The 13,586-nt window shown below is 50.5% G+C and overlaps 1 protein-coding gene across 1 annotated transcript; it reads right to left on the bottom strand.

Moving 5' to 3' along the window:
* Window positions 1-11,017: 11,017 nt before the first annotated feature.
* ntf3 (neurotrophin 3) lies at window positions 11,018-12,074 on the bottom strand. Its single transcript, XM_045711326.1, has one exon. It carries the CDS (start codon window positions 12,005-12,007, stop codon window positions 11,228-11,230), a length of 780 nt encoding a protein of 259 aa, XP_045567282.1. The 5' UTR covers window positions 12,008-12,074; the 3' UTR covers window positions 11,018-11,227.
* Window positions 12,075-13,586: the final 1,512 nt, after the last annotated feature.

Below are 13,586 nucleotides of genomic sequence, written 5' to 3'. Positions count from 1 at the left end.
GGGGAGAACTCCTCTCTGTAATGGTGTGGGTGGTGTAGGGGGAGAACTCCTCTCTGTAATGGTGTGGGTGGTGTAGGGGAGAACTCCTCTCTGTAATGGTGTGGGTGGTGTAGGGGAGAACTCCTCTCTGTAATGGTGTGGGTGGTGTAGGGGAGAACTCCTCTCTGTAATGGTGTGGGTGGTGTAGGGGGAGAACTCCTCTCTGTAATGGTGTGGGTGGTGTAGGGGGAGAACTCCTCTCTGTAATGGTGTGGGTGGTGTAGGGGGAGAACTCCTCTCTGTAATGGTGTGGGTGGTGTAGGGGGAGAACTCCTCTCTGTAATGGTGTGGGTGGTGTAGGGGAGAACTCCTCTCTGTAATGGTGTGGGTGGTGTAGGGGGAGAACTCCTCTCTGTAATGGTGTGGGTGGTGTAGGGGAGAACTCCTCTCTGTAATGGTGTGGGTGGTGTAGGGGGAGAACTCCTCTCTGTAATGGTGTGGGTGGTGTAGGGGGAGAACTCCTCTCTGTAATGGTGTGGGTGGTGTAGTGGGGAGAACTCCTCTCTGTAATGGTGTGGGTGGTGTAGGGGAGAACTCCTCTCTGTAATGGTGTGGGTGGTGTAGGGGGAGAACTCCTCTCTGTAATGGTGTGGGTGGTGTAGGGGGAGAACTCCTCTCTGTAATGGTGTGGGTGGTGTAGGGGGAGAACTCCTCTCTGTAATGGTGTGGGTGGTGTAGGGGGAGAACTCCTCTCTGTAATGGTGTGGGTGGTGTAGGGGGAGAACTCCTCTCTGTAATGGTGTGGGTGGTGTAAGGGGAGAACTCCTCTCTGTAATGGTGTGGGTGGTGTAGGGGGGGAACTCCTCTCTGTAATGGTGTGGGTGGTGTAGGGGGGGAACTCCTCTCTGTAATGGTGTGGGTGGTGTAGGGGGAGAACTCCTCTCTGTAATGGTGTGGGTGGTGTAGGGGGAGAACTCCTCTCTGTAATGGTGTGGGTGGTGTAGTGGGAGAACTCCTCTCTGTAATGGTGTGGGTGGTGTAGTGGGAGAACTCCTCTCTGTAATGGTGTGGGTGGTGTAGGGGGGGAACTCCTCTCTGTAATGGTGTGGGTGGTGTAGGGGGAGAACTCCTCTCTGTTCCACCCTATAGGTCAGTGGTTCCACCCTTCTGATATTTCCCTGTTCTCTGAATCGCCCCTTCCTCTCCTCCTCCTCTCCCCTTCCTCTCCTCCTCCTCTCCCCCTCCTCTCACTTTCCTCTCCCCCTCCTCTCCTCCTCCTCTCCCCTTCCTCTCCCCCTCCTCTCCTCCTCCTCTCCCCTTCCTCTCCTCCTCCTCTCCTCCTCCTCTCCCCTTCCTCTCCCCCTCCTCTCCCCCTCCTCTCCTCTTGCTCTCCTCTTCCTCTCCTCCTCCTCTCCTCCTCCTCTCCCCTTCCTCTCCTCCTCCTCTCCCCCTCCTCTTCCTCTCCTCCTCCTCTCCTCCTCCTCTCCCCTTCCTCTCCCCCTCCTCTCCCCTTCCTCTCCTCCTCCTCTCCTCCTCCTCTCCTCCTCCTCTCCCCTTCCTCTCCCCTTCCTCTCCTCCTCCTCTCCTCCTCCTCTCCCCTCCCTCTCCTCCTCCTCTCCCCCTCCTCTCCCCTTCCTCTCCTCCTCCTCTCCTCCTCCTCTCCCCTTCCTCTCCCCTTCCTCTCCTCCTCCTCTCCTCCTCCTCTCCTCCTCCTCTCCCCTTCCTCTCCTCCTCCTCTCCTCCTCCTCTCCCCTTCCTCTCCTCCTCCTCTCCCCTTCCTCTCCTCCTCCTCTCCCCTTCCTCTCCCCTTACTCTCCGCCTCCTCTCCTCCTCCTCTCCCCTTCCTCTCCCCTTCCTCTCCTCCTCCTCTCCCCCTCCTCTCCCCTTCCTCTCCTCCTCCTCTCCCCTTCCTCTCCCCTTCCTCTCCTCCTCCTCTCCTCCTCCTCTCCCCTTCCTCTCCTCCTCCTCTCCCCTTCCTCTCCTCCTCCTCTCCTCCTCCTCTCCTCCTCCTCTCCCCCTCCTCTCCCCTTCCTCCTCCTCTCCCCTTCCTCTCCCCTTCCTCTCCACCTCCTCTCCTCCTCCTCCTCTCCTCCTTCTCTCCCCCTCCTCTCCGCCTCCTCTCCCCTTCCTCTCCTCCTCCTCTCCCCCTCCTCTCCCCTTCCTCTCCTCCTCCTCTCCCCCTCCTCTCCTCCTCCTCTCCCCTTCCTCTCCTCCTCCTCTCCCCCTCCTCTCCCCCTCCTCTCCCCTTCCTCTCCTCCTCCTCTCCCCCTCCTCTCCCCCTCCTCTCCTCCTCCTCTCCCCCTCCTCTCCCCTTCCTCTCCTCCTCCTCTCCCCTTCCTCTCCCCCTCCTCTCCCCCTCCTCTCCCCTTCCTCTCCTCCTCCTCTCCCCTCCTCTCCCCTTCCTCTCCTCCTCCTCTCCTTCTCCTCCTCCTCTCCTCCTCTCCCCTTCCTCTCCTCCTCCTCTCCCCTTCCTCTCCCCTTCCTCTCCTCCTCCTCTCCCCTTCCTCTCCCCCTCCTCTCCCCTTCCTCTCCCCTTCCTCTCCTCCTCCTCTCCCCTTCCTCTCCCCTTCCTCTCCTCCTCCTCTCCCCTTCCTCTCCCCTTCCTCTCCCCTTCCTCTCCCCTTCCTCTCCCCTTCCTCTCCCCCTCCTCTCCTCCTCCAATGCTGTTGTAAAGGATCTCCATTCTCAGGTTGTTAACAGGTCTATATTTGGGTTGGATTGTTTATAGTGGTGTCTGTATTAACATCATATAGCTTTGTCCAACTCCAGTAGGATTATAATCTATGAATCTCCTTCTCATTAAATATAACCTCTGGTTTAAACTCTCATTCCTTACTCTGTCCGCCTGTCAATCCCTCTCCCTGCATCAAAGCTTTAGTGACTTAGTTAACTCTGGTTCAGCTGCCTGAGTTGCTCTGGTTTAGCTGCCTGAGTTGCTCTGGTTCAGCTGCCTGAGTTGCTCTGGTTCAGCTGCCTGAGTTGCTCTGGTTTAGCTGCCTGAGTTGCTCTGGTTCAGCTGCCTGAGTTGCTCTGGTTCAGCTGCCTGAGTTGCTCTGGTTCAGCTGCCTGAGTTGCTCTGGTTCAGCTGCCTGAGTTGCTCTGGTTCAGCTGCCTGAGTTGCTCTGGTTCAGCTGCCTGAGTTGCTCTGGTTTAGCTGCCTGAGTTGCTCTGGTTCAGCTGCCTGAGTTGCTCTGGTTCAGCTGCCTGAGTTGCTCTGGTTTAGCTGCCTGAGTTGCTCTGGTTCAGCTGCCTGAGTTGCTCTGGTTTAGCTGCCTGAGTTGCTCTGGTTTAGCTGCCTGAGTTACCTGGCTGTTGGATGGAATTTGTATGAATGTTCTGTGATGGTTGTATGGATGTTCTGTGATGGTTGTGTGGATGTTCTGTGATGGTTGTGTGGATGTTCTGTGATGGTTGTATGATGTTCTGTGATGGTTGTATGGATGTTCTGTGATGGTTGTATGGATGTTCTGTGGTGGTTGTACGGATGTTCTGTGATGGTTGTATGGATGTTCTGTGATGGTTGTGTGAATGTTCTGTGATGGTTGTATGAATGTTCTGTGATGGTTGTATGGATGTTCTGTGATGGTTGTATGAATGTTCTGTGATCGTTGTATGGATGTTCTGTGATGGTTGTATGGATGTTCTGTGATGGTTGTATGGATGTTCTGTGATGGTTGTGTGAATGTTCTGTGATGGTTGTATGGATGTTCTGTGATGGTTGTATGGATGTTCTGTGGTGGTTGTATGGATGTTCTGTGATGGTTGTATGGATGTTCTGTGATGGTTGTGTGAATGTTCTGTGATGGTTGTATGGATGTTCTGTGATGGTTGTATGGATGTTCTGTGATGGTTGTATGGATGTTCTGTGGTGGTTGTATGGATGTTATATTGTGGTTGTATGGATGTTCTGTGGTGGTTGTATGAATGTTCTGTGATGGTTGTATGGATGTTCTGTGGTGGTTGTATGAATGTTCTGTGATGGTTGTATGGATGTTCTGTGATGGTTGTATGAATGTTCTGTGGTGGTTGTATGGATGTTCTGTGATGGTTGTATGAATGTTCTGTGATGGTTGTGTGAATGTTCTGTGATGGTTGTATGGATGTTCTGTGATGGTTGTATGAATGTTCTGTGGTGGTTGTATGGATGTTCTGTGATGGTTGTATGGATGTTCTGTGATGGTTGTATGGATGTTCTGTGATGGTTGTATGGATGTTCTGTGATGGTTGTATGAATGTTCTGTGATGGTTGTGTGAATGTTCTGTGATGGTTGTATGATGTTCTGTGATGGTTGTATGAATGTTCTGTGATGGTTGTATGAATGCTCTGTGATGGTTGTATGAATGTTCTGTGATGGTTGTATGGATGTTATGAGATGGTTGTGTGGATGTTAGATGTTGTATGAATGTTCTGTGATGGTTGTATGATGTTCTGTGATGGTTGTATGGATGTTCTGTGATGGTTGTATGAATGCTCTGTGATGGTTGTATGAATGTTCTGTGATGGTTGTATGGATGTTATGAGATGGTTGTGTGGATGTTAGATGTTGTATGAATGTTCTGTGATGGTTGTGTGAATGTTCTGTGATGGTTGTGTGAATGTTCTGTGATGGTTGTGTGAATGTTCTGTGATGGTTGTATGAATGTTCTGTGATGGTTGTGTGGATGTTCTGTGATGTTGTATGAATGTTAGGAGATGGTTGTGTGGATGTTCTGTGATGGTTGTGTGGATGTTAGGAGATGGTTGTATGAATGTTAGGAGATGGTTGTGTGGATGTTCAGTGATGGTTGTGTGAATGTTCTGTGATGGTTGTGTGAATGTTCTGTGATGGTTGTGTGAATGTTCTGTGATGGTTGTGTGAATGTTCTGTGATAGTTGTATGAATGTTCTGTGATGGTTGTGTGGCTGTTCTGTGATGGTTGTGTGGATGTTAGGAGATGGTTGTGTGGATGTTAGGAGATGGTTGTGTGGATGTTCCTCCCAATACATTGAGGTTGACAGGTCTTCTCAGTGTTCTCTGACCCTGAGGTAGGACTAGGGGTCAGGGTGAGGTAGGGCTAGGGGTCAGGGTGAGGTAGGGCTAGTGGTCAGGGTGAGGTAGGGTTAGTGAGGTAGGGCTAGGGGACAGGGTTAGTGAGGTAGGGCTAGGGGTCAGGGTGAGGTAGGACTAGGGGTCAGGGTGAGGTAGGGTTAGTGAGGTAGGGCTAGGGGTCAGGGTGAGGTAGGGCTAGGGGTCAGGGTGAGGTAGGGTTAGTGAGGTAGGGCTAGGGGTCAGGGTTAGTGAGGTAGGGCTAGGGGTCAGGGTGAGGTAGGGCTAGGGGTCAGGGTGAGGTAGGGTTAGTGAGGTAGGGCTAGGGGTCAGGGTTAGTGAGGTAGGGCTAGGGGACAGGGTGAGGTAGGGCTAGGGGTCAGGGTGAGGTAGGGTTACTGAGGTAGGGCTAGGGGTCAGGGTGAGGTAGGGCTAGTGAGGTAGGGCTAGGGGTCAGGGTGAGGTAGGGCTAGGGGTCAGGGTGAGGTAGGGTTAGTGAGGTAGGGGTCAGGGTGAGGTAGGGCTAGGGGACAGGGTGAGGTAGGGCTAGGGGTCAGGGTGAGGTAGGGCTAGGGGACAGGGTGAGGTAGGGCTAGGGGACAGGGTGAGGTAGGGCTAGGGGTCAGGGTGAGGTAGGGTTACTGAGGTAGGGCTAGGGGTCAGGGTGAGGTAGGGCTAGTGAGGTAGGGCTAGGGGACAGGGTGAGGTAGAGCTAGGGAGGTAGGGCTAGGGGTCAGGGTGAGGTAGGGTTAGTGAGGTAGGGCTAGGGGACAGGGTGAGGTAGGGCTAGTGAGGTAGGGCTAGGGGTTTGGGTTGCTAGTTTGGTAGTGTTAGTTTGATAGACAGGTGTCAGATTGAGTGTCTGAGCCTGAACCAACTGACCATCTAACCTTTAACCTCTGACCTGGAAGTCTTATGAATAACTCTCTGGCATTGCTGTCAGACTTAGTAGCCGACAGGAAGTCTGAGGTCTTACGCGACACACAACTCTGTCCTGCAGACTTCCAAATGACATCGATGCATGATTTAGGTAAAACCCACCGGACAGCCAGTGATCTGAGGCTGGGTTTGTCCTGCAGTAAAGCATCTTCCAGGACAGCTTAGGGGGTTTCAATCCTAGCTCTGCACACACGAACATCTCCTTAGACACCACGTTGTTAGCTATGGCACGGTCTGATGTGGGCCTGAGACCCGCTAACCTACCTGCTTCAACACCTCAACACTCACCGAACCACTACACTTTCTATGGGACGACCTACCTGCTGCTAGCCCTCTCGACTACACAGAGCTCTATCGGGTTCTACTGGGTTCACTCGGGTTCTACTAGATTCTACCAGGTTCTGAGGTTCTACCAGGTTCGAAGGTTCTACCAGGTTCTGAGGTTCTACCAGGTTCTGAGGTTCTACCAGGCATTACCAGGTTCTGAGGTTCGAAGGTTCTACCAGGTTCTGAGGTTCTACCAGGCATTACCAGGTTCTGAGGTTCGAAGGTTCTACCAGGTTCTGAGGTTCTACCAGGTTCTGAGGTTCTACCAGGTTCTGAGTGAACAGGGAGAGGAGGGGGCTGAGAAGCTTTGGTCCTGATAATATTAGTGGAACATGACCTAATGAGGCCACCAGACCTGCTCCATACTGCCCAGCCTCCCTACAGCCACCAGACCTGCTCCATACTGCCCAGCCTCCCTACAGCCACCAGACCTGCTCCATACTGCCCAGCCTCCCTACAGCCACCAGCTCTTCCAGGCCAGAGGCCACCAGACCTGCTCCATACATACTGCCCAGCCTCCCTACAACCACCAGACCTGCTCCATACTGCCCAGCCTCCCTACAGCCACCAGACCTGCTCCATACTGCCCAGCCACCCTACAGCCACCAGACCTGCTCCATACATACTGCCCAGCCTCCCTACAGCCACCAGCTCTTCCAGGTCAGAGGCCACCAGACCTGCTCCATACATACTGCCCAGCCTCCCTACAGCCACCAGACCTGCTCCATACTGCCCAGCCTCCCTACAGCCACCAGACCTGCTCCATACTGCCCAGCCTCCCTACAGCCACCAGACCTGCTCCATACTGCCCAGCCTCCCTACAGCCACCAGACCTGCTCCATACTGCCCAGCCTCCCTACAGCCACCAGCTCTTCCAGGTCAGAGGCCACCCATGTGTTTGGTACAAAAGCACCATATCAGACCTCATGTATTGATCCTGGATGATACAGCAAAACCATGAGTTACTACATTATGAAAAGCCCAAACCAGTCTGGTCTGTTGTATATCAGCTCATCAGTCATAATTCAGGGCCTCTGTTGAATACCAGTACAGGTACATGGTTAGTCCATATATCCAGACAGTACAGGTACATGGTTAGTCCATATATCCAGACAGTACAGGTACATGGTTAGTCCATATATCCAGACAGTACAGGTACATGGTTAGTCCATATATCCAGACAGTACAGGTACATGGTTAGTCCATATATCCAGACAGTACAGGTACATGGTTAGTCCATATATCCAGACAGTACAGGTACATGGTTAGTCCATATATCCAGACAGTACAGGTACATGGTTAGTCCATATATCCAGACTGTACAGGTACATGGTTAGTCCATATATCCAGACAGTACAGGTACATGGTTAGTCCATATATCCAGACTGTACAGGTACATGGTTAGTCCATATATCCAGACTGTACAGGTACATGGTTAGTCCATATATCCAGACAGTACAGGTACATGGTTAGTCCATATATCCAGACTGTACAGGTACATGGTTAGTCCATATATCCAGACAGTACAGGTACATGGTTAGTCCATATATCCAGACAGTACAGGTACATGGTTAGTCCATATATCCAGACAGTACAGGTACATGGTTAGTCCATATATCCAGACAGTACAGGTACATGGTTAGTCCATATATCCAGACAGTACAGGTACATGGTTAGTCCATATATCCAGACAGTACAGGTACATGGTTAGTCCATATATCCAGACAGTACAGGTACATGGTTAGTCCATATACCCAGACAGTACAGGTACATGGTTAGTCCATATATCCAGACAGTACAGGTACATGGTTAGTCCATATATCCAGACAGTACAGGTACATGGTTAGTCCATATATCCAGACAGTACAGGTACATGGTTAGTCCATATACCCAGACAGTACAGGTACATGGTTAGTCCAAATATCCAGACAGTACAGGTACATGGTTAGTCCATATATCCAGACTGTACAGGTACATGGTTAGTCCATATATCCAGACAGTACAGGTACATGGTTAGTCCATATATCCAGACTGTACAGGTACATGGTTAGTCCATATATCCAGACAGTACAGGTACATGGTTAGTCCATATATCCAGACTTTACAGGTACATGGTTAGTCCATATATCCAGACAGTACAGGTACATGGTTAGTCCATATATCCAGACTGTACAGGTACATGGTTAGTCCATATATCCAGACAGTACAGGTACATGGTTAGTCCATATATCCAGACAGTACAGGTACATGGTTAGTCCATATATCCAGACAGTACAGGTACATGGTTAGTCCATATATCCAGACTGTACAGGTACATGGTTAGTCCATATATCCAGACAGTACAGGTACATGGTTAGTCCATATATCCAGACTGTACAGGTACATGGTTAGTCCATATATCCAGACTGTACAGGTACATGGTTAGTCCATATATCCAGACAGCACATATTTAGTCCACAATAACATAGAATGAGCTGGATGACAGTAGTGATGTCATATCCCCTAGTGATGTCATATCCCCTAGTGATGTCATATCCCCTAGTGATGTCATATCCTCTTTTTCATCTGCTGCCCTGGGTATATCAACAAGGCACGTCGTCTCTCCATAATAGGCTGTACTGTCCAGCCCCGTGGTAGAGTCTCTCCATACTAGGCTTTACTGTCCAGCCCCGTGGTAGAGTCTCTCCATACTAGGCTTTACTGTCCAGCCCCGTGGTAGAGTCTCTCCATACTAGGCTTTACTGTCCAGCCCCGTGGTAGAGTCTCTCCATACTAGGCTGTACTGTCCAGCTCCATGGTAGAGTCTCTCCATACTAGGCTGTACTGTCCAGCCCAACGGTAGAGTTTCTCCATACTAGGCTGTACTGTCCAGCCCCATGATCTGAGTCTGAAGATGCTAGGCTGTACTGTTCAGCCCAATGGTAGAGTCTCTCCATACTAGGCTGTACTGTCCGGCCCAATGGTAGAGTCTCTCCATAATAGGCTGTACTGTCCAGCCCAATGGTAGAGTCTCTCCATACTAGGCTGTACTGTCCAGCCCAATGGTGGAGTCTCTCCATACTAGGCTGTACTGTCCAGCCCAATGGTAGAGTCTCTCCATACTAGGCTGTACTGTCCAGCCCAATGGTAGAGTCTCTCCATGCTAGGCTGTACTGTCCAGCCCAATGGTAGAGTCTCTCCATACTAGGCTGTACTGTCCAGCTCCATGGTCTGAGTCTGAAGATGCTAGGCTGTACTGTCCAGCCCCAATGGTAGAGTCTCATAATACTAGGCTGTACTGTCCAGCCCCATGGTAGAGTCTCTCCATACTAGGCTGTACTGTCCAGCCCCAATGGTAGAGTCTCTCCATAATAGGCTGTACTGTCCAGCCCAATGGTAGAGTCTCTCCATACTAGGCTGTACTGTCGAGCCCCATGGTAGAGTCTCTCCATACTAGACTGTACTGTCCAGCCCCAATGGTAGAGTCTCTCCATACTAGGCTGTACTGTCCAGCCCAATGGTAGAGTCTCTCCATACTAGGCTGTACTGTCCAGCCCAATGGTAGAGTCTCTCCATACTAGGCTGTACTGTCCAGCTCCATGGTCTGAGTCTGAAGATGCTAGGCTGTACTGTCCAGCCCAATGGTAGAGTCTCTCCATACTAGGCTGTACTGTCCAGCCCAATGGTAGAGTCTCTCCATACTAGGCTGTACTGTCCAGCCCAATGGTAGAGTCTCTCCATACTAGGCTGTACTGTCCAGCCCAATGGTAGTCTCTCCATGCTAGACTGTACTGTCCAGCCCCAATGGTAGAGTCTCTCCATACTAGGCTGTACTGTCCAGCCCAATGGTAGAGTCTCTCCATACTAGGCTGTACTGTCCAGCCCAATGGTAGAGTCTCTCCATACTAGACTGTACTGTCCAGCCCAATGGTAGAGTCTCTCCATACTAGGCTGTACTGTCCAGCCCAATGGTAGAGTCTCTCCATGCTAGACTGTACTGTTCAGCCCAATGGTAGAGTCTCTCCATACTAGACTGTACTGTCCAGCCCCAATGGTAGAGTCTCTCCATGCTAGACTGTACTGTCCAGCCCAATGGTAGAGTCTCTCCATACTAGGCTGTACTGTCCAGCCCAATGGTAGAGTCTCTCCATGCTAGACTGTACTGTCCAGCCCAATGGTAGTCTCTCCATGCTAGACTGTACTGTCCAGCCCCAATGGTAGAGTCTCTCCATAGTAGGCTGTACTGTTCAGCCCAATGGTAGAGTCTCTCCATACTAGGCTGTACTGTCCAGCCCAATGGTAGAGTCTCTCCATGCTAGGCTGTACTGTCCAGCCCAATGGTAGAGTCTCTCCATGCTAGACTGTACTGTTCAGCCCAATGGTAGAGTCTCTCCATACTAGACTGTACTGTTCAGCCCAATGGTAGAGTCTCTCCATACTAGACTGTACTGTTCAGCCCAATGGTAGAGTCTCTCCATATTAGACTGTACTGTCCAGCCCCAATGGTAGAGTCTCTCCATGCTAGACTGTACTGTTCAGCCCAATGGTAGAGTCTCTCCATACTAGACTGTACTGTCCAGCCCCAATGGTAGAGTCTCTCCATACTAGACTGTACTGTCCAGCCCCAATGGTAGAGTCTCTCCATACTAGACTGTACTGTTCAGCCCCAATGGTAGAGTCTCTCCATACTAGACTGTACTGTTCAGCCCAATGGTAGAGTCTCTCCATACTAGACTGTGTCGTGGCTGTGGAGCCGAATGTTAGGATTTGTTGGTTTATTTTTTATTTATTTTCCTTTGATGATGACTTCAATAAATAACAAATATATTTATATATCATATATAGCCATGTAGAAACTACATGCATTTCACATAACTTAAATAATAATTTATATGTACAGCCCACCCCCCCCCACCCCCGTCTTTCACAATAAGGAAATATATCCCATAATGTCTTTGGTCAGGTTCTGTGTGTTTTTACGTCCTGCGGTGTTTCCGTGACAACGCACAGACACAGGAAGTGTCTATCCGTATCCAGCGCCAGCCCACAGAGGTCCGGTCCTGCGTCAGAGCTCTGACGTAAGTCTGAGACGTTTTACACTGCGAGTTCCAGTGTTTGTCGTCGATGCCGCGACAGCCGCTCTTAAAAGGTTTGGCAGTCCGACACTTGGTCTCGTAGAAGTACTGCTTAACAAAGTTGCTTTCGGCGGTTCCCGTCTTTATCTGATCCAGGACGGTGACCTGACGACCCCTGATGTCCACCGCGTTCGTCTTGTCCGTCACCCACTGCGATTGGCTGTCGCAGACGGAGTACTCCCCGCGGTAACTCTTGTGTTCCGCGTATCTCTTCCTGCGGGTCTTGTTGGTTCCGTCGGAGCTGCCAGTCGCGTAGTCGTCTATAGAGTAGAGCGGAGGAGGCTGCAGTGGCGCCCGATCGCTCAGCAGGACCCGGGGAGAGTTGTAACGTTTCTGCTGCTGCAGCAGGTCGGACGACAGGTCTCCCATTGGCTGGTACAGCGAGCTCCGCCTCTCCGGGAATTTAGTGTCGTCCAGGAGGGTGTCGACGGCCGGCGGGCCGAACGGTGGCGAGGTGTCCTGGGCGTGCCTCCCACGGCCGCGGGTCAGGTCCGCCTGCAGCAGCTGGATGATGAGGGAGTTGACGGGGTCCTGGGTCGGCGGGGCCTGCTGGCGCTCCGTGTGCGTTGCCTGGATACCGTACAGGTACGCTAGGAACAATACATACAGCAACATGGACATCACTAGATTCACCTGTAAGATCTGTGGAGTAGAGGAGACAGAATATCAGTCATTAATCACCTATAATCAATAATTACATCACTAGATTCACCTGTAAGATCTGTGGAGTAGAGGAGACAGAATATCAGTTATTAATCACCTATAATCAATAATTACATCACTAGATTCACCTGTAAGATCTGTGGAGTAGAGGAGACAGAATATCAGTTATTGATCACCTATAATCAATAATTACATCACTAGATTCACCTGTAAGATCTGTGGAGTAGAGGAGACAGAATATCAGTTATTGATCACCTATAATCAATAATTACACCACTAGATTCAGATTTTAGCCCTGGAGTATTATGAATGTTGTTTTATGTTCTGAGTCCAGAATCATGCCAAAATGCAAACGGAATTAGCCCTGAAGTATTATGAATGTTGTTTTATGTTCTGAATCATGCCAAAATGCTAATGGTATTAGCCCTGAAGTATTATGAATGTTGTTTTATCTTCTGAATCCAGAATCATGTCAAAATGCTAATAGAATTAGCCCTGAAGTATTATGAATGTTGTTTTATGTTCTGAATCATGCCAAAATGCTAACGGAATTAGCCCTGGAGTATTATGAATGTTGTTTTATGTTCTGAATCCAGAATCATGTCAAAATGCTAACGGAATTAGCCCTGAAGTATTATGAATGTTGTTTTATGTTCTGAATCATGCCAAAATGCTAACGGAATTAGCCCTGGAGCATTATGAATGTTGTTTTATGTTCTGAATCATGCCAAAATGCTAACGGAATTAGCCCTGGAGCATTATGAATGTTGTTTTATGTTCTGAATCATGCCAAAATGCTAACGGAATTAGCCCTGGAGTATTATGAATGTTGTTTTATGAACGGAAGGGCACTGGAGCGATGAACCGCGCTTGCTGTCTCTGCCTGGCCGGTTCCCCTCTCTCCATTGGGATTCTCTGCCTCTAACCCTATCATGGGGGCTGAGCCACTGGCTTACTGGTGCTCTTCCATCCCGTCCCTAGGAGGGGTGCGTCACTTGAGTGGGTTGAGTCACTGACGTGATCTTCCTGTCTGGGCTTGGCGCCCCTCTCGGGTTCGTTTACATGGGGAAGATCTTTGTGGGCTTGTCTCAGGGTAGTGAGTTAGTGGTTGAAGACATCCCTCTAGTGGTGTGGGGGCTGTGCTTTGGCAAAGTGGGTGGGGTTATATCCTGTCTGTTTGGCCCTGTCCGGGGGTATCGTCGGACGGGGCCACAGTGTCTCCTGACCCCTCCTGTCTCAGCCTCCAGTATTTATGCTGCAGTAGTGTATGTGTCGGGGGGCTAGGGTCAGTCTGTTATATCTGGAGTATTTCTCCTGTCTTATCCGGTGTCCTGTGTGAATTTAAGTATGTTCCCTCTAATTCTCTCTCTCTCCCTCCCCTCACGGAGGACCTGAGCCCAGGACCATGCCTCAGGACTACATGGCCTGATGACTCCTTGCTGTCCCCAGTCCACCTGGTCATGCTGCTGCTCCAGTTTCAACTGTTCTGCCTGCGGTTATGGAACCCTGACCTGTTCACTGGACATGTTACCCTGTC

This window comes from Salmo salar, unplaced genomic scaffold (assembly GCF_905237065.1).
Source record: "Salmo salar unplaced genomic scaffold, Ssal_v3.1, whole genome shotgun sequence".
Taxonomy (NCBI): Eukaryota; Metazoa; Chordata; class Actinopteri; order Salmoniformes; family Salmonidae; genus Salmo; species Salmo salar.
Note: the sequence above shows the minus strand (reverse complement) of the source record. Positions and strands in the feature narration are given on the sequence as shown.